We start from the raw sequence: 24,392 nt of genomic DNA, 5'->3' as shown, positions 1-24,392 counted from the left end.
GCACTGAAAACCAGGCATGGTTCAGGGGAAGAGAAACATGTTGTGCACTTTTGAACAAGCTTTTAATATATTCAGTTGCTGGGTGTGCTGCTGAAGTGGAGACTTCACCTATGATTCTCAAGTCTTGCAAGCAAGAAAAATGTATCCCAGATTACGGAAAACAACTGATCCACGAGAGGACAGGATTTGGGCCTGCAGCTCCGCATTGACAGCACAGAAAATGTTTGTCATTTTGTGGATGTGTGTTGGTGTACTGTCCACACTTTTGCCGGCTGTGGGGGCCGTCGAATGTTCGAATGAGATGGAAACACAACTGAGACTGAGACCAAGCCTGAGCTCCAGAGCCGGGCCACAGCTGACCAACTGCTTACTGGAGTGCACCCGGATGACATACTACAATAAACTGCAAATTCAGGACAATAACAACATACGGCTTAAAGACTCCACAGATGGTAAGCAGCCTTGGAGACATTGTCATTGAGGGTTTGCTGCAAAATAAAATCTTGTGAGAAGAGCTTGTTCTAAAAATAACCAGCGCTTTGTGTTGAGACTATCAAGTGAGTCATTATCCTACGTGAGTGACTGACATTGGCCTCTGTTTTGTTAGTCTGCATATGTAACTATCTGCTGTGTGATGGCCTTCATATATCATCTCTTCACAGGAGACCTCGGGGAATACTGCTGGTCTAAGGAGCTCAAGTGTACCCTGGGGGAGAGCTTTCTGCGTGCCTATGTGGTGTTGCCCATGGATATATCTGCTGCTGGACACGAGCAGTTGGAAGTGATAGCCAGTGCCCCCGTTGCCACCAAACTGCACCTACACGCCAGCCCCACCACAATCCCAGAGCGCTGCGGCCTGCGTTACGATGTCACAGAGCACTTCAGCACAGGGGAGTCAGAGACGTCATTCTGCGTCAAGCTCAGCACCCAGGAAGACATCCTTGGGGACAGCGTTCTCAGATGTCCCCCCTATCTGGTCACCTTCTGGAAGAGAGGTCCAAACCAGTCCAACCAACAAGGTGATGGATAAAACATCAGCGATGGAATAAGTTCTCAGAACTTTTACCTTAGAAAAAAAGCACTTTAGTACACGTATGTAAGTAAACGTATATAAGTACAATCTAGAGCCCAAAAGTATCTAGCTATACTTTTATATGATGTATTTTTTAGATCAATCTTATTAATGAATAAGTGTGCAAGCAGCTTTTTACAGTTGTAGTTTGTTGAGGTTAAGTTGATTTATAATAATTGGATATAAGGTTGCAACTAATAATGACAGTCATTATGTATTAATCTCCTTGTTTTTTTCCTAATTGATTAATTGTCTTTTCCAAGTTAGAAAACATCACAAATAGCACAATACCATTTACCAAATCTAAAAATTATTAAACATAAAAGCAGCAAATTCCTACAGCTGCAACTTTGACAAAACTGTCAAAACAGAATAAAAAATGATACAAACAATAGTTGCCAATAAATGTTCTGTCAAACATCTGAACAAATTATACATAATGTTACTTATTCAATCTAAAATAAAGCATTGTATTTCATAAAAATCTATGCTTATATGCAAAACTCTGCATTTCTTAAACATCTTTATTTAATAGATACAATCAAAACAAAATATTCCTCATCAAAATAAAAATTTAAAGTATAATTACGACGAAATACAGTATTCAAGCACAAATACTTAGTACTAAATTTGTAGTTGAGCACAATGCTTGAGTAAAGAGATTATAGTTACATTCCACAGCTGTTAAGTACAAGGTTAACTGAATACTGGCTGGCGGTGGGGTTTATTTAACATGGGTTTATATAAGTTATTAACTTGATAAAAACTGCATCTAAGTATTTTAAAGTTCAATTTATAATATAACCACAACAAACAACACAGACAGTTATTGGTAAATCGATGCAGGATCAGAATGTAATTTATTCGAATGCTACTAAGATATTGATTATGGGCCCTTTGGAGGTTTGTTTGTTCTGTGTGACGGATTTTTGTTGACAAAGGATGTTTTTTTTATATTTACTGTACGCAGAGTAAACAGTATTTATGTCTTTCAGTCTCCTGTAGGTGACGTTTAAAGAATGTTCTTATTTTGAAAGTCCTTTTTTGATCACTGAAAGTAGATTTGGATCACTTTGCATGAATCTATGTTACAGACAAATAGATGTTTACCAGAAAAGCTGCAATGAATGGTGAGTGTTCTGTTAGATGGTTTCATTGGCAATAAGAGTCGTGCAAAAGGTCCCTGTTACATGAAATAAACAACGTAAGTATGAGAAATAAATTATTGTAAGTGTGCATGGAAACTTTATTTTCCTTTTACACCAAATGTTTATTGTGTGTCAGTATTATAAATATTAAAAGGTTACATAACAACCAATACAAACCCGATTCCTATTACAATTAACTGCAAAACAAATTAAGCAAAACAAATGAACAAATACTTTTGGACAAATTGTGTGGGAATCTTCTGAGATACAAAGTATGATTATATTTGGAATACTACTAGTACAAACTATCTGTGTGTATCCTGTATGTGTTTTCCTGATTACTGGTCACATGTATATTAGCCTGTGTCACTGTGTGTTAGCATGGTTGTGATATTATGTGAAGTCTCCATCATCCTGCCACTGATTGTGTGCTCAAAATGGAAACAAGAAAGCATGGAGTACCATCTACTGGCTTTCATGTGAAATAACAGAAATACAGAAATATTGTACTCAACACTCTCCAACCACTGGATGGCAAACTAGTCATAGGGCAATATTGTGTGTGTGTGTGTGTGTGTGTGTGTGTGTTTGTGTCTGTGTGTGCAACCAGCAATGTGTATCAAACACTAGAAGGTACTAGTTTTCTTAAGCTTTTATGCAGTGGATAATCACAACTTATGATGTCATCATTAAAGCCAAATTTGTTAAGGAACTAATTTTATTTCGGATATAATTTTATCTCCAGGATATGAGCAAAACCATATTAAGAATAAAAACCAGGATATGAATGTTCATGTAAACATACATATATTTGACTCTATAACAACTATTAAACAGTCACAGAAATCGTGTCTTATATAATCGTACACTTACAGTCAAGTGCACATTCATTGGCACATGTCTATCAGCTGTCCTGAGCCTCTGCTCAGGTCTAAATGAAGGATAGTGGTGTTGGTATGCTCTGTTGGCACACGCTCAGGAGCTTTGTAACATAACCACGCATGGTGAGTGTCCAGTAACTGACCCTTCTCCAAAGCCTGAGTTGCAAGAACAGCTACACGAGGACATGCAAGCTAAGTGTTTTTTTTTTTTAACCCCAGGTCAAACTGCTTTCTAAAATTTTATTGTTGAAAAGCTTTAAATGATTTCTAGGTTGTCTGCTGCAGGCCAAGAGTAGAGCTGGTCATCAAAACTGGTACCACAGCTTTACGGTGTGTCAGGACAAGTGAGGCCTGCTTCGATATGTTTGGTCAGAAGAGTGAATCCCTGCTGGTTTCATCAGACCTGTGACTATGTGTGACACTGCACTGACAACCTATAGAAATGTTGGGACCAATGTTTTGTATATGCTAAATTAAAGCATTTTTGTGACCAAGTTTTTTTCCGTATTTCATTCATTTTGGAGGTAACAACTCATATAATGGTTTCATAAAATAAAGTTACTAAAGTTACATCTATTTACTTGGGCAATCCCATAAACCGTATGTGCATTGCTGTAGATTCACATATTGACATAGAATAAACAAAAATAACCCAAATTTATAAATAAGCAGATCATTTCAATGATACATACACACATATACTCAGGATGAGACCCGGTATAAATTAAAGCATTGATATTTGTTTTATTATATTTGGTGTCATTATAAATTATAAATAAATACAAATTTCTTGATACAGTCAAAATGTATTATGATTCCAGTTGTACATTGGACATGAGCTGAGATAAATATTGACTTATTAAATTCCTATTCATTATGATAATATGACAGCAGGTGGTGAATCTGCCATTTACACTGGAGGCCAACTTGGAGCCAAATTTTTTGGGGGTTTTATGCTATTTAACAGTTTTACTACAAACTTGACTTGACACAAGAAAGAAAACACAAATACAAACACATATGTAGAACTTGAAATGAGAAAAGAAAATAGGGTATTGTTACATAAAGTATAAATCTAAATGCATTTTTCCTGCATTGTTTATTCTGTTAAATAAAACTTAAAACATAAACACTTATATCAATATGTCTGTGAGGACTCATGTCAGCTGATCGCCAATTGATATGTTCATATATGGATACTTTTATAGCTTTTAAGGCTCATTGTCTATTGGTAGTGTGTGTGTCAGGACCTGAATGAACACTAGCAGAAATCGGCTTAACAAGTAAAACACAAATACAACCAATCATGCTTGAAATAAGAGAATAAATATTTGTTTGTTTTGTTAATAAAACATAAAGATAAATGCACAGTTTCCTACATTTGCTCTGTATAATACACGTTTTAATATTAGTGCATATCTGCAAACAGGGCCACTAATATCAATTTGTCTGTGAAGGCTCATACTGGTAGATATTAATAGACTATATACACATACTATAAGAATACATTCTTAGGCTGGTTGCAGTAAGAACCTGAATGATCCACACCAAGAATTAAGTTAAAAAAAAAAAAAAAAATCTATGTCATTTACTTTCAAGGTTTGTATAATTTAGATTTTTCCATTTTTGTGATGTTCAGACTGGGACAGTGATGGGGATGGACTGAGACAGACACTGGGACAGTGATAGGGAAATTGATGGGGACAGACTGAGACAGTGATGGGGACAGACTGAAACAGTGATATGGATAGTGATGGGTTCAGGTTCAGGCTGAGACACTGATGGGGACAGATGGAGACAACTGAGACAGTGATGGGTTCAGGGACAGACAGGAACAGTGATGGGGACAGATTGAGACAAATGAGACAGTGATGGGTTCAGGGACAGACAGGGACAGTGATGGGTTTGAACCATAGACTGTAGGTCCAGACTGAGACAGTGACGGGCAAAGACGGTGTCAGACAAAACCAGTTCTGGTCTTATGCAGGTAAACATACAGTATGTAATGACTGTACCATATCTGGCACGCAGGGGTCATGGTTGAAACTCTGGCCAAACTGAGGTAGTAAAGAAGAAACTTTGATTAATAAAGATCTCAACGGGAGGATTTGTCGAACTCATGACACATTTTAAGCTTTTGCGGTGAAACGAGCGCTTCAGGGGTGTTTGGTGACATGTGTGTGCAGCATTGAGTGTATAAATCCCAGCCTCGTCCCCGGGCGGCTGAATAGAGTAGAACAATCCAGCAGCACCAGTAGCGGCGGCGGCGGCTGAGACAGGATCGACCCGGACACAGCTCCACTGTTAGCAGACAACTATCGCACCCAGGCGGCCTGACAGTCGCTTTAAATGGACGGAGCCTCCTCAGCACTGGGCGATGTGAGCGGCTGAGCGAAGCGGCTCGGTGAGGACTGTCACAAAGCCATGACAGCCAACTTCAGCTGCGGGGAGAGGCGCGCCATGGCATCCCAGCCGAGGTAGGCAGACACACAGCGGCGGCGGCTGCTGCTAGCTGCTAGCTGCGGGACGTTAGCCTCCCCAGCCCAGACTGGTAGTAATTAGCCAGGGAGCGTTTTAGTCTCACACGCACACACACGCAGTCAGTGTAGCTGGGCTTGACACCGCATCAAAAGTGGAGTTTTATGTAGTTCGAAACTCAGTTCAAACTGCGAGGAGTTGTTGTTGTGCTTTAGCTTGTTCGTGTGTCCGGGCAAGGAGCTGGAATCTGCTGTGATTTCCACCAGCTGCTCTGTTTCCACCGCACGATCTAAGCAAATTCACGGTTAAAGTTCATGTCACGGACCCACGGTAGTCTCTCCCCCCCAGTGTTGGAATAACTGGGATTCAGTTGGAAAACCGCAGAGCTCAGGGTTGAACACGGTGCTCAGTGGCCGATACTTTCATTTAACAACGATCTAAGCAGGACCTGGTCAAAATACCAGGACAACAACATGGAACGATATCGATAATAATCGCGATGTCGGTGTCATGTTACAGTTTTGACTTTAAAGACTCAAGCTTTTAAACTCTTCTTCATGAGCAGAGAATGATGAACTGCAAATCATTTTCAAATCAGCCAAGTGGTATACCAATCTTACTGTGCTTAGACGATGCATTCATATATCCATATTTACTGTACCTTCTGATGCATTGCGATTGATTAACATTATATTGTTGTTCTTGTTGAGATTGTTTAGAGTGCAGCAGTGACCGCCCACTTTTAAAAACAGTTCTGCTTCCAGAGGTATATTTCCCATAAATTTTCTCCCTCGACGTTTCAAAAAATCCATCAGATATAGATTTAAAATTGAATTTCAACACTTCAACACTGACATTGTTCGAACGCCACTCCAGAATGGCTGTTGCGCCCTCATAAAATTCCTTCTCATTTTTTTCCATCGACATGTTAGAATATCTTGCAGAAATTGATTATTTCTTCTGATAGAAGTTGAAATACGACAATTATTTCCCACTAACAGTTTCTCCTTTGACATCACAGAAAATCCGTATGAAAATATTTTTTCTGCCATTGACTAGAATTAAAGTATTATGATTATTATGATTATATTTTAAATGTCTGAAAGAGACAAGTAAGACTGCCCACTTTTAAAACAGCTCTGGTTCCGACAGTAAATTTCACATCCCTAACCCTGCTCCCCTGAAATTTCAGAAAATCCTTTTATATATATACATATATTCTTTTTTTTGACGGAGCGAAGCAGTGACTGCCCACTTTCTGATCAGCTCTGGCTCTACATGTATATTTCAAATTATTTTTCTCCATTTATGCTTCAGAAAATCCATATGACACTCATATTTGCTCTTCAATAAAATTAAAAATAATTATTGCTATTGTTTCAGTGCAACTGTGTCATGCATGTGCTTTATTCTGGTCGTTATTAAACCTTTTATCAGTCAGCTTTTTGTATAATAGGTAAACTGGTATCCTCTGGGTTCTGTCATTCACCATGTCAGGGTATCTGCAGGTAGTTTCCTCAATAAGGCCTTAGATGGTATGGAAAATCGTACATTTCATGCAGCTGTTTTGGAAGTTTTAACTGTCGTGCACAGAAACTTTTTTTTTTTTTTTGTATCTGTTTAAAGACAGCCTTAATAAATACTAGGATTGCCGTGATGGTGGATTGTACAGCTGGAGGTGGTTTAATCCTGTTAAGTGGAGTTTCAGTCAGTGCCATCAGATCTGCAGCAGACATTGTTGCTATTTCTAGCCACAGTAGCTTGGAATCTCATAAAATCATAATCAATGAATTAATTAATTGAAGGCCTTTATTGTCCCTACTGGTTTTCTGAACATAGGAAATGTAATAAATTACATATTATGCAGCCAAACCCAGACTCTAAATTCAATTAAATTGGTTGTTAATTCAGCAAATGATAACTTGTTTTAAAGGAACATGCTTCTTTTGCGGAGCTTTACAGTTGTATGGTTTAATCTTTGTGCTCTCTTGTTAAAATACAGATTTTTTTGCAGATTAAATTATTATAGGTTGCTCATTGTCGAGATTTAATCATGCATGCTAATTCTGGACAGTTTTGTATCAAGCTAATAAAAAAACTCAAATGTATCTCAGGCGCAGTTTCTAATATATATCCGATATATGTAGATGTACTGCAGTGCTTACGCAATATATAAGCACAGTGAGAAGGTATAGCACATCTGTCTCTTATTTGTAAAATGTTTTTTTTTGCTTCCCTCAGGAACAAAACATCTGTCTTTAATCTTGAAAAAATTTTATTTGAATATTTGGCCATATTGCTCAGTCCCATCATCAGTACTGACAGTCGTCAACAAAACCTATGTTTCATGTTTGGTTTTTAGGACTAGACAGTGTCTGAAATACAGACTCGTTACTTTCCCCCTGGGTCTGTGTGACTTGGCAATGCCACTTTTTGATGTCCTTGTAGCTGGTCCAGTCTCTCTGCTACCATAATGAGTGAGTGCTCATCTGTTTGGCTCAGTCTCAAATCTGCATAGCCAGACTTGTTGCCATGGAAGTGTCCCTCTGGGAGGGTAATCAACACTTTATTTTGGCAGGAAAATCACAACATTTCGAACTGTAGATTCAAGTGTTCAGTTCACGCCAGCATATTTAAAGGGGGCTGGCTGCTGTTCCACAGTATAATTTACAAAGAGTAAACTATTTCTTTTTACCTTTGGCATCCTATCAAGAACAATATTTGTTATTATCCATTTGATGCATGTACTGGATAGGCAGCTAGTCGCCTTTGGGGACTAGAGAGAACAGATGTGAATGTTTTGGTGAATCCTCATGGCATCTGTGAGTCTAATTACACTTGTCTAGATTTGATGGGCACTCTCTGCTCTCCCCCTAGACGCCGCTGCCGCGCCCCTCAGGTAGATAAGACTGTGATAAAGATGCCATTTATTTGCAGTCTCTAAATGTTTGGTATCGTCAGACGAAAAGTCCTTATTCTGAGGTTTATAAGAATTTGAAGTCGTTATACAAAATCTAAAATCCAGATGTAAGGAACAGGCGATTCTCCCATCAGCCACCAAGACTAAGAGCATGTCATTCATGTTTGTGTGATTGATGGATTTTCATTTAAATATGATATCTATCCCCACCTCTGGCATTTAAAAGGATAATTGTATTTATTTAGTGTCATAGTGTAAATGATCTCAAAAATTATTCTTTTAGTGTATACAATGAAGAAAGGCACCTTCTTCGTCTCCGAGCATGGAAATTGAGGAACCAAGAAGCCAGCCAAGCCAAAGAACTCAACCCTGAGAAAGTGCCTCTCTTTGCAGAACCATATAAGGTAAGAGGAGCTGATTGTAACTGTTGTAACAGTTCAATACCACAACAGTACTGTGTGCATTTCTACTACAACTTGTGAGGAACAGTTAAACTCTGGCGCAGCCTCATGATTGTTGGTCCAGAACATTAAACATATTTACTGCCCAGTGATTAATGATCAGGTAGAATGCAATAAATATGCTAAAGGTTTACTTCAACAATTGTTATTAATGGAGAAACAATGAGAGACTAATTGGAAAATGTATGGTTTGGTTTCAGAGGTCAGTCAAAGACAAGGATATTTGCTGCAACATTTTTCGGGCAAATGGGAAATGAATGATAGTTACAAATATAATGTAAAGCAGCAATATAGATACATTAATTGTACTAGTTTCTTTCTTGAAAACCATGATGAATAATGTTTTATTCTTTACTAGAAATCGCAGTGCTCTTTCCTATGTATTGGCCAAATGTAGAGATTTTGCAAAAGAATATCAACTTTACAGTTTGAATAGATGGATATTTTATTTGCAGAGGAGCTGGCTGGATTTCCCCCCCAATCTTGAGTTATGGCTATACTCTTCTTCTAAAGCTACAGATGAACTCCCTAGTCTACATAAAAGAGCAGAAAAACCCAGGGCAAACAAATAGAGCAGCAAATCAGTAGCTGAGTGCAGGTGCACAGTAATATTTGAAGGAGCCTCAGATGAGCTTATCAATGTTTTTTTCAGCTTCCTCTATTCCTTCATCTGTAACAGTGAAGGGAACAACATATATATTTTGAAAAATAAGGAGAACATTTTGGTGACATTCCAAGAACCACACGGTTGTTTGTAGATAACATTAAAATCTTTGCGTTGAAATTTTTTTCCTGTAACAAGTATCAGTTGAGAATACAAGGAAGTGCAGTCAGACAGGGAAACATTTTTCAGAGACTCCAGAAACACTGAAGAAGAAATTCAGAGAAAACATCAATGAGGAATTTATGCTTGTTTTCATGTGAAAATGTACTCTAATCACTAGGGTGTTCCGCTGATTTCTTACAACCAAGGACTAAATATGTTGTAATCATGTTTAAAAATGAACTTTTTTTTAACTGAGATACCTTGTTCATCTTTGCCACAGCTTAATGTTTGTACCCTCTCATTGTAGACAAACAAAGGAGACGAGCTTTCCAATCGGATCCAGAGGATGCTGGGCAGTTACGAAGATGTGAACAATCCATGTCCCCTCACCATCGAGCCTTCATCCATTCCTAGTTATGTAACTGTCTCGCAGTCAGATCAGGGTCAGACATACACAGATAAATCAACCAAAGGTCCATTCCACAACCAGGTCCATTACATGCCACCCTTAAACCAGAAATGCCCCTCTAGCAGCAGTTACTCCTCCCAGCCTATGACGATGTCCGCATCGTCTTCTCCACACGGACATGGACATGGACATTCATCCACTGTCTTAAAGACTTCCTCGAACCACAGTCATCCTGGAAAATCAGGGCATCAACAGAAGAAGACTGAAGTCTTCTCTGATGTCAAGGTACACTTTAGCCTTCCCCAGGAAATGTCTGCTCAGTCTCCTGATGTTAAGCCGCAAGCGTTCCTACATTCCAGTAACGACAACAGCACTGACACCAAGGATACCTTTGATAGACATCAGCATCAGGAGTTCTCAGACCCTCCATCTGGGTCCACCAGCACCATGGACTTTACCATGCTGAACATTAAGCTGTCTCCTAAGGATGCAGCTGTGACTCAAGCCACCAAAACAAACGCACTACCCCCTCAAACTTTCCCCCCACTCCTGTCGTCTAAGCAGCCCAGCGTAGTCATGAACCCCAAGCCAACAGCCTATGTGCGCCCCATGGATGGTCAGGACCAGGTGCTCAGTGATTCGCCTGAGCTGAAACCTTCTCCACAGCCATATGCACCATTGTTAATCAGCAAGTCCAATCTGGGGAAAATAAAGATACTGCCACAGTTCTTGGAGGTGAGTGTATTATCCTAGGTCTAATAGAAGTGAAATTATATCTTATTGTCTAAAATGTAATATTGGTTGTAGAACAGGGCAACAGTTGTTATGATGAGAAGATCAACAGCACATTTATATCTGTACGGTAAATATAAAGCTACAATCTATAGGCAGTTAGCCTAGCTTGGCATAGCTTGGAAATGGAGCAAAGTGTGTTTATTATTAGTTTTAGGAAAACGGTAGGTGGATATATTTTCACAGACCCAGGTTTTTCTGATGCCTCCCGTTTCCAGTCTTAAAGATTAACAAAGCTATGCAGGTGCTGGCTATAACTTCATGTTTAGTACACAAACACAAGTGGTATCAAACTTTGACCAAGCCATTCAATGGAATTTTCCAAAATGTTGAAACGTCCTTTTTAATAAAATAGCAAGAGGGTTAGAATGAAAACCAAAGCCTATCTCTAAACTAGTGGAGACTTTAAAACTCCAATTGTGTATCACCTTTTAGAGGTGGCTTAAACAGTATAACAACTTGAATGGCAGTCAGTGGAGTGCATACTGTACCTCCACCAAGGGTAAACAGTCTCCTTTAATTCAAACATGCTGCACCCAATTTCACACACTCCAAAAAATCTGTAACCCTAACCCATATTTTTTACCCCATCGAGTCGGAATTATTTCCTGTGAAAATGTTCAAAAACTCCACATCTTGCAATGTCTTTCATACCCACACATACGTACATATACATGCACTTAATGTTGAACCCTCTTGCTGAGGTCGTAGGTTTGGTTGCAACCTGGCTCTGCTATGTATCTTGTTCATTCTCCTCATTTTAAGCACACAATCGTGACAATAAAGGTAAAGTGCCTAAAAAACATCAAAACATAAATGAAAAATGTAGCAAAATGTACACAACCCAAGTAACAGCTAGCTCAACTAGATTTTTAATGGGGTCTTTGAATAATATTTTCTTTAATTTAGTTGTAATCTGAAAGTTTAGTTTAACTGTGGCTTATACTTCAACTACACAATTCAGTATAGACCTGTACTTAAGCATGTAGAATTTACTGCAGTCCAAAATATGGGAATGATTCCTGCTATTTGAAGAAAGTGGTTTAGCTTTTGAAGGACTAAACTTACTTGTTCAATAATGGATGCTCTGATGTAGTGCGCATGATTGTGATATTTCTTGAAGCTTGTGTGGTGCTTCCAGGAACTGTGGGGGAGGTGGTTTAACAAGGATAGTCCTACCGATAACTTCTCTGCACTCATGTCTGGGCTTTGAATATACCGTGCATTAGTCCACGAGCGTTTTGTGTCTGCTGATTCCAGGCTGGTCTGTGAAGTCTCCTCGTAGTTTGGCTGTTTCTGCTTGACTGCTCAGGCATTTAAAAAAGGCCTTGGACTCTATTGTTTTGGAGTATTTGGCTGAACTCCAGTTCAACTCTATTCATCCCTTCCCTGTCACACGTAAACACACACACACACATTCAGCCCTTGCACCTGCAGCTCTCTGCAACTCCCCCTTACTCTCCTGCAGCAGCAGAGCAGTGTTGAATTTGCTGCTGTTTTCGAGGCTGGGACTAATCCAGTGCAGAATAGCTGAGCAGTGACTCATTCCCCTTTTGCTCACAAGCCCTGAGTTCACATCTGGACTCTGTCGTGCAGTTTCTCTCTGAGGATGAGTTCGGGCAACAATACATGACAGGGAGAAGTAATGTGTTTAGCAGTTGTGCTTTCTACCAAAATGGATCAATGTAGCTGTCGGGGGTCAGAGAGCAGACTTCCTTGATCAAACAGTGTCGAGACAATATCAATCAGGAATCTAGTTTACTGTCCGACTGGTGTGACCAGTGAAAATGTGTGATGGTGATACTGAGCAGATTATGTTTGCATTAGCATGGATATAATCACATTACTGCGTGGTTCTGGAGTGCATAAGACATTTTGTGAAGCATATAAACAAAACAGAAAAAACTAATTCCCTGCTTGATACCTGGATTTTACATTTCATCAAATACCAACCTCAGATCAGATACCAGCACATTAAAAAAACTTTAACAGTTGTATATACTAACCCTGTAGGGAAGAGTTTAATGCTATCGTTGTTGAATGGCCTGACTCAGGTTAAACCCTTTGAATAACAAATACAAGGAGAGACTGAATGCCATAGAACTTGTTTTATCATCCAGATAGACAGTATTTGCAAGTGGTAGTACAGTGCTGCTGCTGTAATGGAGCGGTGGAGAAGAAGTGATTTCCAGGAAAAGAACATTGCAGTTTTATCTGAGTGAAACTAATAGTATTAGTTAGCATGTTTTGGTGGTATCTGGGGGGCATTTCGGCATCTGAATTTCTCATATCAATACATTGTTCCCAGAAAATACATTATATATATTATCCACCATGCATTTTTCAGCATGTAGTCTCATTTTCTTACTCACTCAGGTGCATAGCATACTATAAGTGGTGAGCCACCTGCAATATATGTTTTTTGTGTGTATACATGACCTTAGCTGCCTCTGATACCCTTCACCCCTTGGATCAGCAGAACAATAAATTATCTTTGTCACCAACTTGCATTACTGCTCTTGGGGCCCATTCACTCTGACCTTAACTCAAACATTGTCCATTTAGAAGGAAAACCCAAAAGAGAGGTCTGAAAACAAAGTGAAACGCAGGCTGTTGACTCATTCACTCAGTGTTTATGCGACGTTGGGGTTGGCCTATGCTGCTGCCTGAATCAGGTTATTGCATCACTGTTTGAGGTTGTAGTTGGTAGAGATGTTGTGTACGACTGCTTTATGTTGACAGATGTGTCTAAGGTTTTGTTCACTCCGTTCTATTAAGGTTAGTTGAGGATTTTTATCTTCTCTGGACTGCCAGTGCTTATAGGCCTGTAGCACAAGGACAAAAGTGTACATCTTTGACATTCTAGATAGAATAAATTCACAACACTTTAAACTAATCTGTGCTTTTACTATGCTGTATGTACTGTAATTTCCCTAGAGATTATATCCAGAGATTATCTGCCATGAATCAGATTGTAAGATAAATGACAGCCTCTTGTAATGCAAGTGAGGAATCTGAGATTGTGAAAGGAATATTTTATGTCTGTTTGATTTGTTTCACCCCCATATTAAATCATCATTTTATAATTGCACGTATATTTTTCATGGTGATTTCAGAAACTCATATTTCTTTCGTTCCTTTCTACAGACAAGGACAAATGAAGCTCAGTGTGTTGAGGACATCTTGAGGGTAGGTTCATCTGTTAACATTTTAATTCATGACTCACTGCTGTCCTACATCTGTAATTATGGTAACAGCCTATTTTTATCTCACATATTAGTTCAAAACACATCAAATAACACCCAAAACTGTGCATGATAACTGACTCTATTACTGTGTATGCCACCCAACCAAGTAGAATTCACACACATGCTAGTAAAGCTGCTAAATGCTATGCACATGCAACTTTTACTAATGCAAAAATGATCCCATTCCAAATAATATATCAAATGATATCAATATCAAACTGAAATTGACAGTAAACATACATGTAAGACCAAACAAAACTATTGGTAGCACTCACTGATATAGAAAGGAGAAAATGGAGTGAATTAAGTATCATATAATCTAAAAGGTGGATAAGTTAATATTTCAGTAGATATTTGTTTATTTTACATCATTTGAATAGTTTTGGTTTGTTAAAATGTCAATAAATTATTGAATCAAGATGTATTATGAATTAATTCTCTTGGGAATAAATTAATTTCAATAGCTGCTGATAAACTTTTCTGTAGCTCTACTATTACAATTGTCTCCTTTGGTTGCTTTACAATATTATCGTTATCAGTGCAGTAATTTGTTTTATGTTTTTTATATAAAAGTGTGAAGAGAGCCCATCTGCATGAATTACTGTTGGTTATATGAAGACAAGCATCTGTTTTGTAGTTGGACTTTGTTTGTTGGCTCCTAACACATATGACACTCTTTATTTAACAGGAAATGACCCACTCATGGCCTCCTCTTCTGACAGATATACCCACAACGAGCATAGACAAACCCTCCAAATCCCTGTTCTCAGCCAAGGTTAGTTCCCAAAGGTTTCCAGTAATTGAAATCTATCTTGATATCATGCATACTCGTTCAACAAAGGTTGGTAATTGACTAAGTTATTAGTTCAGTGTAAATGTAGCTCCAAGGGTACAAACTTAATTGAAACATATCTATGTCTTATATTAAAGCTTGTTTTGTTTTTCTGTCCAAACAGGAAGCAGTGCACGTCTCTTCATGCCCAGGACAAAGTGAGTAATGAGGGAAGTGAGCAAAGTACAAATCAGGCAGAGAACAAGGATTAAAAAATAAATAAATAAGCAATCAAACATCGAATAGGAACAAGGATTGACTCTTAAATGTCCGTAGATGTTTTTTAGCAGACATATTGATTAGTCATCATATCACTTTCTCTTTTCGACCTTTTAATATTCATGGTTTTAAAGCAGTGTCTCTGTTCTACATAACTTGCTTCTTCAAAGCAATGTTTCTATGGTAACTTGTAGTGCCAGATTCCCTTATTCTGTGAGTTGACCACAAAATGCCAGAGGAGAGAAACAGGCCTACAATTTGATCTCAAATTAACATCATCTCGGGGAGAAGAGGCTGGCATATCGCAGAGAGGAGGGGGAACTTTCTTTAAATCTCTCACTCCTTTCTTTTAGGACTCTTCTTTTTTTGTTAGACTTTTATTGTTTTAATCCATCTCATACTGTACCTACTTCAGCTCATTCATTCCTCATGTTTGCTTAATGAGTCGTTGACTTTAAGTGCTTCTTCTGAAAAATGAGTCGGAACTTCTCTTTACATTCTTCGAGCTGTTTAAGTACACACCAGAAAATCCAGGGTGCTTTATTTTAGGGCTATAAACCCGCCCATGAAAATGGAGAAAAACAAAAGCTCATGTTTTCTTCATTCAGTGATCACAATACGTGTTAATTTAACAGCGCAACATATGAGTTCAAAAGCCAGACTCTAGTATTCAGAGTTAAGATACACTTAAACTTTGTGGTAAAATTCAACTGTCAAACTTTGTGGTAAAATTCAACTGTCAACCAGTGTTTAAACAGCATATTTTATCATCAGTCAGCACTACTTCAAGTCACCTACACTAAAAGAAGATGTTTTCATCCCTGTCCGTTTGTTTGTTGGTTGGTTTGTTTGGTTGTAAGCAAACAAAAACAAGACAAAACATCTGAATGTATTTCCACTTGGTGGAAGGATGGGGTCAGGAAAGAACAAATCAATTTTACTGTAGATCTGGTTCAGGGGGCGGATCCAGGATCAGTTTTTTTCACTTGCTTAAACATGGTGTTTTTTTTCAACATTTTCACTTGTTTTCCTGCCATTGATTCTTAGATCTTAATGAAAAAATATCCTTGAATTATGTCTATTTGCTTAAGGGGCATTTTAGTTCACTACTGAAGATTAGTCGGAATCAGGTTAGTCCGTAAAGTATTAGTGGGGGAAAAAAGCTCAGATGCAATGAGTGATCCACATTAGTGTTTACTGACATGTACTTATGTTGCCTCCTTTTGTTTGTTTGCTTTTCTCTCCAGAAAGTTGTGTCTCTCCTTCTCCTCCTACAGATCCACTGCAGCACAACCAGCAGAGCGCCTTATCGTAAGTGACTTAGCTCCTCTATAGGACATTTTGTTTGCTGTCATTTTAAAACACCACAGAAGATAAGGAACTAAACTTTCAGGCCCAGCCACTGGAATTAACTGAACTTAAAAGAGACTTTTATACACTTGCAGCTTCCATGCAGTTTAATAAAGCTATAAAGACTTATATATACCTATAAAAATTTGTCTGTTTTCAACCAGCCTCAAAGCTGCGGCACATTCCAGCGGGGTAGAGTCAGCCAGCTCTAGCGACTCAGAGAGCACCTCAAGATCAGAGTCGGACAGTGAAAGCACCACAGGAGAGCCCCCAGTGAGCAGCATAGTTAAAACTGAGGTAAATTCTTGTTAGTTTGTTCGCATTAAAGGTTGAATGTACATTCTCAGAACTATTTCTTTTTGCTCTTCCTCGTTTGTCTTTTTGTAGCCTGATGCTCCAGCGGTGAGCCGTGGTGACTGGCAGTTGGGGAACTGGATCAGAACCAACCAACAGAACTCGAGCACTGACTGTCAAGGTGGTACGCATGTCTCTGAGAGCCCCTCTCACAAACGACTGTTGCCCACTCAAAGCTCCAAGCACTCCAGCGTAGAAGTGGTCGACCCCACCAGGGATTCTAAGCCTCAGCTTCCTACTCACAAAAATGAGCTTGGTGACAACCATGCAAAACTCCAGCAGTGCAGAGAAAGCCATCAGGACAACCATCACCAGCAGAGTAGCAAAAAATGCCCTTCTGCTGATTCCAGGAGACCGTCATGCAAGACGCACTCCTTGAAGCCAGCAAAGGAGGGCCGCCAGGATCCCATTGAAGCAGCCGTCAGGGTTAAGTGTGAGGACGTCGTAGCCACAGGAGGCAAAGACCTGGGTTTCACAGACAGGCCCAAGGTAAAGACGAAAACAAGACACTGCAAGAAAAGCAAGGATGGTGACTCTAAACATGACAGCAAAAGGACTTCTAAACACATGTCCCTTGACAAGCGGAAGGTTGGATCCAAGCCTGAAGTCAAGGTGGTTCTGAAAAGTCTTTGTCAATCTTGTGGGGTGAAATATCCCAACCCTTGCTCCTGCCCCACACAGACTCCTGCTCAGCCTGAAGAGCCATCTCCCGACCAACCAGTAAAAATCCCCTGTAGCAAACCCAAGGCAGAGACTATCTGCCAGAAGGGAAACAAGAGACCTAAAAAATCATCCCAAAAACACTCAGAGAAGAGAGCGCAAACAGCCAATGGTTCTCAGGACCTCCACAGGCCTCCCATATCCCTGCTGGTGAGGATCGATCTAGGTCTGCTCTCAAGGGTCCCCCAGACATCCGGCAACGAGCAGAAGATACCCAGCAACGCAAAGAGACCAGCGCTGGTTGTCGAGCCGGATGGAGGGGGCGGTGATGTCTCTATAACACACAAACCCAGCAAAAGCAGCAAAAAAAGCACAATTCCAAATGTGAGAAAGGTCCAGGGCTGAGCATGCGTTTACATAATCAAAGTTCTGTTTTAATTTATAATGTGTGTTTTGTTGTCTTCTAGGTTGAGGGAGACAACAAAAATCTACCAAGGAAGAAAAGGCGGCTGGAAAACAAGAATACCTCTTCAGCACATCCTTCTATCAAAATGGAGTAGGTACCCTCAAACAGAAACCTCCTATATTTGTCTGCCACAGGTAAAAGGATGGCGTCTATGTTTGAGTCAGTTCAGTCTGATCACACAGGCTCTCTGGTCTTTTCTGCAGAAGCTCCGGCAATCCAGCTGAGGATCGGGAGACAAAGAAGGCCAAGAAGAAGCCTGTGTTAACAACACTCAAAGACTCAGCTAAAGACTCAAAGATACACAAACGCTGCTCTACGGAGACACTGGAGTCCAGTAAGGAGGCTGCAAAGAGCAAGGACTCCGGCAAGCACAAGAAGAGGAGTGAAAAACACACAGAGCGCCTCCACTCTGAAAAGGTAACTGTCAACACACGAGCACCTGCTGTAAGCATCAAATGAGTGTATTGCGTTTTAGTGATTTCTTTCCAGTGGAGAAGTTTATTAATTAATTTTTCCACGACCGAACGTTTCCAGCTAAAGCCTCCAAAGTTCTGCCCCACGGTCCCATCGTCTTCACAGTCCAACAAGGCAGTTTTGATCAATAGGCCCTTGCTCAGGTTTGAGGACAGGTGAGATTTCCTTTAAGTAGAGCTGTTAGAACTTTAGTGAACTTTTGATGTTTTATAAAATCTTGCGGCCCCTGACCCTAAATTGCTGTACGTTCAGTTTAGTCCAACAAAAACGTCTGACATTGTAATGACAGATTTATAAAGGACAGAGCTGGTTTTAGCTTTGAACAGAAAATTTAAACATGATTCTGGTGGTGGTTGTTACTGACTATGACTTATGGTAGGACTGCTCTCCCACTTTGAGTGTCACACTCATCATTATAACAATGTTTTCACAGTGAAAAGCTCAATATGGGCACAGGTCCCTCTCTCCTGTCAATCAACTGCAAATAACTCTTCAATACAACCCAACTCATCAGAGATCTATAGAGTCTATATACAGTTTTATTCTAATCAAATTGGTGCCACAGTTCTAATTCTCATTTAAATGAATCTGTTGTTGTGTTGTTCCTCATTTCGTTCTGGTCCTTTCTCCTGCAGGCCGTATCCAGTGAAGCAATCCATAAAGGAGGCAAAACGGCTGAAGCACAAAGCAGATGCAGAGGTGGGGTTCTGTTTTGGTTCTGAATTTATTTTCCAAACTGTAATGAAATATGAACAGGCCTTCAAATAAACAATAACTACTGCATTTGTTTGTTGCTCCTTCTCTACAGTCAGATAAGCTCAGTAAAGCTTTCAACTACCTGGATGCTGTCATGTTCTTTGTTGAGAGCGGCATTGCTATGGAAAAAGATCCACAGATTTCTATGTCTTCCTACACCATGTTTGAAGAGACAGTCGACCTCCTCAAGTAAGAACCAACTTCCATTATTACCTATAATTATGAGTTTGAATCTTTGCAAAACCATATAGGCTCCTCCACCTTCTCGTGGACACATTCATTAAAATGTTCTTGTTTTAATTTCAGCTGAATGTTTTTGCTCCATAACTGCTTTTGATTTGTGCATTTTTCACTCTCACAGGTTTATCCTGAAACTTAAAAACACAGTGGACCCTTCTGCTCCGCCCTCAGAAAAGGACTTTTTAGTTTTATGGTAAGTGGATGCTGAATGTGCTGTTTCCCCTGACATCAGAAAATCTAATGAGGTTCCCCTAACATCACAGGTTAAAGCTTTTAATCCTGGTTTTTAACTTTTATATTTGTTTTGGCTCTTGAGGGCCGTATACATTTACATTGACTAATTTCAGAGAGGGTTTGATTGAACTAGAGTTTGTGGAGCTGTTCTGTTAATTATATAACAGAACCTTGAAACATTTCTGAAACATGATGTTGTGTGCTAGTTAGTAGGTGCCAGTGTATCGCTTATTTAGATGGACCATGTAAAAAAAAAAATCATCTTTTTCAATATTTATGACAATAACTGCTCGTCTCATTGACACATGATGAGTTTGGCACATTGGCTTTACAACATAAAATTAGCTTTATTTCCCTAATATCACTTGATATAATATTACCACAAAATGCTGCAGAGACAGGAAATCCCAACGTTTTAATAAGAAAACAAATGACATTTGCGTCCAGGTGGATTTATCCTCGCAGTTGAATGTTTTCTCTTTGGACACTTCTGTGTTAAGTGTAGATATTGAAAATATTTGTGTTACTAATATACATGGTTTTGATTGTCTCCATAACCTTTAATGGACAAGCTGGATGGATGCATGCGTGGATAGAGGGATAAACAAAACATGATTACAACTTAATACGGGCTCCCTGCAGCTAATAGACAGTGTCCTATACTATATCTTTTGTTTACTGTAATAACTTATGTGAATCATGAATCATTATTGAATGACAATTAATTGTTTCTTGTAGTTTGAGGTGCCAGTCTCTCCTGCAGATGGCCATGTTTCGCCACAAATACAAAACTGCACTCAAGTATTCAAAGACACTGACTGATCACTTCACTGTGAGTATTAACACATTGCCACACTTCCTAAATGACAGGATTATTTAGAAAATACTTGGTTAACAGATGTGTTAATTAAGTAGTTGTACTGAAGTAGAAGAGCAGCAGTTATACACGTTGTCAATCCAGGAGTTAGTTTTTATTTTGCTTTGCCATTTATATTTCCCTTTAAGAATTCTGCTCAGGCAACACATGATCCTTCTGTCTTCACATCAAGGTAAGTCATCTATTGGCCTTGTTGCATTCACTTCCACATTGTGTAAAAAGTCGACAGCTGACGTCTTTTCATTAACACTCCCCTCTGTGTCGCACCTGTCTCCCTCTTTTAGTGCTGCAGACACCCCGTCCCCGATGCCTGACATCCCGTCTCCTGCCAGCACATCCACAAGCTCAGGTCCCGGATCCAACCACAGTGGCAGCGGGTCGATAGCGGGCCCCCTCAGTGGCATGGTGGCGGTTCCCCAGGCTATAGAACAAATAGCTTTCACCTACGTCAAAATCACCTCGTTATTCGTAAGCGCTCATGACCTCTGGGAGCAGGCGGAGCTGCTGGCAGATAAAGGCAGCGGTAAGGATGGATGGGAAAGAGACGGTGTTACATGTCATGTGTTAATGGGGTGTGAATGCATCTGTTCTTATTCGTAAAGTTACACTTATGCTTAAGTACACACTTACTTGTTTACTTGTTTCCCCCTGTTTTTATAGCTACAAGTAATCAATTAAAAACCAAATTTAGTTCCACTTTACAATCCACTAACAATGGGTGAGGTGGATTTCTGACCGACGCTTCTTTCAGAGAGGAGTTAGAAACCGTGTCAGTCAGTGTTGTATTACTCCTCAGGGGAATGAGCTGCTGTCTCACTCATGGTTTTCATGTGTGTTGTAGGTTTGCTGACGTCGCTGGACACGGTTATGGGCCCACTGAGTCAAACCTCAACTCTGAACACTATGGTCCGATATACACGACAGGGCGTCTACTGGCTGAGGCTGGACAGCCAAAAGGTAAAGTGACCAACAGCCTGCTCCCCCTGCTGGACACCTACACCCCCTGCTGGACACCTACACCCCCCCCCCCCCCCTCCGCCTCCACTTCACTTCAGTGTGCTTCACCGTGATCCCCACCTCAACTGTCCCTCAGGCGTCTTGTTCCTTTCCTTCACAAGGACGTCGCTTTACAAACACATGGATGTCAACTCATGTTTGTTTTTAATGCTTACACAACACTGAACATTGCACTCGCAATTTATTCTTTTCTCTAATGTTCACTTTTGGAGTCTCTTTATTTCTCTCTGATTTCATGTCTCGGAAGGTTTAACTTTCCTCCTTGTTCCTCTGTCAGCTGATGTTATGGAAATGTCAGGGCTTTATTCAAGAGTTACCTTAACTAGATCTGGATTGAAATCATCAGATTAACTCAAAGTGCCATTTGGTGGTGGTGGAAGCACATTTGACGACCTGAATAATACGAAAAACTATAGGCACTTAGATCATTGTTCATTTTTTGATTCATCACTTCCCAACAAATTTTGTTTTATTTCTCTTAAAAAGAGATTTAAGAGATTTTCCCTGCTCCAGTCTGAAAGATTGTTTGATTTTGGTCACAGGGAGTCTTTCTTTCTCCCACAAATCTGGATCCTTTTGTATGAGACTCATGAGAAACCTAGTTTGCATGTCACTTTTCATCAAGTCAAATATTACTGACAAAAAGTTCATGAAGTTGGTTGCAAAAGCACCAGAGTGTAACTTTAAGTCAGCATTACGTTAATTCATTTCAGCTTGTTCCTTGTTTGCTTCAAATTGTCAATATTTTCAATGCCGTCACATTTCTCGTGCAATAAGAATAAGTGCATTGTTAACAAAAAACAAAAAAAAGTGCCATACTGGTGATGAGACATAAGATGAAATACATTCACTGCATGTAGTTTTGATTATGTGCAGATTAATGAGACAAAGATCAATCTGGACACAGTAAATTCAAACAGAGCAGAGAAGCTCCTTTTTAATTTATGTAATTTAAGTAAGCATTGTTGTTTAAGGTCTGACCTCTTTGCTCCTGAATGAAATGTGTCTCATTTGCGTGTCGGAGCGACTGATGGTAGGAAACCTCAGAGACGTGAGAGACCGGTGACCCGTGTTGCAGATGCTGTTTCTGGCTGTAGCACTGTCGGTAGTAATGACTGAGGGTGACTTATTTGTCCATCCAAAGTTGAATTTATTTTATTCTCATCATCCCGTTACAGAATTTGCACTTTTGCCCTTTTTTCAGTAAAACATCTTAAATGACAGGTTCGTTTTTCTGTGTTTTGTCCTAAAATCGATTTTCACATCTTTCCATTTGTCCACACTGTCTGTGAACAGATCCGTTCTAAAGGGGAAGATAAACTTCAAAGTTAATCCTAAACTATTATGAGGCTTGAGCAGCCTGAGTCCAACAAACCTAGGAGGGCATTTTGTAAAGTGAGACCTCATAGACCAGAAATAATGATGGTGTGTCCTCTTTCTCCCATTTAAAAGAATGAGAGGCTTCGCATGGAGTTAAACTTTGGTGAACCTTGACCTACGATGTACACTTTGCATTCATGAATGTGTGACTGTGTCATAGGAAGGATTCTTTATTCAGTCAGTATGAACAGAGGGAACCAGTATTTCACTTCGGTTTACCCATGGGCATGTTGGTATTGTTTAAATATAGAATTTAAAAACATTGAACTTGGCCTTTTAAGCACAGATGTGTCTTACAGCAACTCAACTTTCCAGAACCCCCAAAAAACGGAATCATGACATCCCTGACTTTGCGTACACACAGTTGTGGATTTAATGGTTTTAATTGGCTGCGTTTATCATGGACGACCACAATCATTTAACTGAAAAGAAACTACATTTGTGTTCCCTTGTTTGTTTTTGCACTAGTAGGCTGCAGCCCTACATGTTTCCTACACTAAAGTTGAGAAGAATAAATGGCCAACTGTAGCTTATTTAAAAAAAAAAAAAAAAAATTAACACCTTTTGTGAGTATTTCTAATTAATTAAATTTGTACAGAAAAACACCACGTTCCCGAGACCGGCAGGACTGTGTTAGTTTTCACTCTCTGTTTGTTGTATCTTAATTCTCAGCAATAAAGTCTGAGCTTCTTTAGCTCAATATTTGAATCAGTGGATGTCATGATCTAGTTGTCGTTGGGTCTTATTGATTCACTGGGGGGTAAATACAATCAGTATAAAATCAACTATTCGAGAAAGGAAACATTGGTTTAGCTAAACACATTCAAATATTGAATTTTTCTTGAAATTAGCCTCGTAAGGTTGGGAGATTTAGTTGCCCGACTCAGTTCATGTGTGTCCATGTAATTATTGGCAAAAAAGGGCTGAGCAAGGACCACAAAGTGTTCCTGGATTTATGTTTCTCCTATTCACGATTGTTTTTACCATATGCCACGGAAGGAGAGATTATGTTTACATACATATGATTACATATTGTATTGATCTTTACACTGCACAAGAAGTGAAAACGCAAAACCTGGCATTCGACATTCATGACTAGTGCAATCTTTTTTTCTTTTTTTTTTTTTGATGTGCCTGGGTCTTGTCTTTCCAACCTGTGGCTTTGTTTTCATCACCGGGTGTCGGTGCTTCATTTCTGAATTTCTCTGAAAACAAGTTTACACTTCTTGTCCAAATTATCATTTACTGGAAAAATGATCACATAGGTTTTTGAAGGATGCTTTTTTTTTCCTTTTTGTGAAATATGTAAAGAATTTGTGTTGCAGTGTACACAGATGAATTAAACACTGGAAATGAAC

At 39.4% G+C, this 24,392-nt stretch overlaps 2 protein-coding genes across 2 annotated transcripts; both read left to right on the top strand.

Annotated features, from left to right (window-relative positions):
- The first annotated feature begins 59 nt into the window (after positions 1 to 59).
- LOC133975531 (uncharacterized) lies at positions 60 to 3,595 on the top strand. The gene is made up of 2 exons (XM_062413501.1): positions 60 to 452; positions 663 to 3,595. The coding sequence occupies exons 1-2, from the start codon at positions 140 to 142 to the stop codon at positions 1,028 to 1,030; spliced, it is 681 nt and encodes a 226-aa protein (XP_062269485.1). The 5' UTR covers positions 60 to 139; the 3' UTR covers positions 1,031 to 3,595.
- Positions 3,596 to 5,349: 1,754 nt separating this feature from the next.
- aff1 (AF4/FMR2 family, member 1) lies at positions 5,350 to 24,391 on the top strand. Its single transcript, XM_062412529.1, has 19 exons — positions 5,350 to 5,578; positions 8,783 to 8,903; positions 10,034 to 10,870; positions 14,075 to 14,116; positions 14,864 to 14,950; positions 15,132 to 15,165; positions 16,474 to 16,537; positions 16,741 to 16,873; positions 16,964 to 17,974; positions 18,058 to 18,146; positions 18,260 to 18,473; positions 18,591 to 18,685; positions 19,166 to 19,229; positions 19,339 to 19,475; positions 19,648 to 19,719; positions 20,499 to 20,592; positions 20,766 to 20,809; positions 20,922 to 21,160; positions 21,479 to 24,391. The coding sequence occupies exons 1-19, from the start codon at positions 5,526 to 5,528 to the stop codon at positions 21,601 to 21,603; spliced, it is 3,555 nt and encodes a 1,184-aa protein (XP_062268513.1). The 5' UTR covers positions 5,350 to 5,525; the 3' UTR covers positions 21,604 to 24,391.
- Position 24,392: the final 1 nt, after the last annotated feature.

The sequence above is a fragment of the Platichthys flesus genome, chromosome 19, assembly GCF_949316205.1.
Source record: "Platichthys flesus chromosome 19, fPlaFle2.1, whole genome shotgun sequence".
Classification (NCBI taxonomy): domain Eukaryota; kingdom Metazoa; phylum Chordata; class Actinopteri; order Pleuronectiformes; family Pleuronectidae; genus Platichthys; species Platichthys flesus.
The sequence above is the reverse complement of the archived record's forward strand: the minus strand, read 5'-3'. Positions and strand labels throughout refer to the sequence as shown.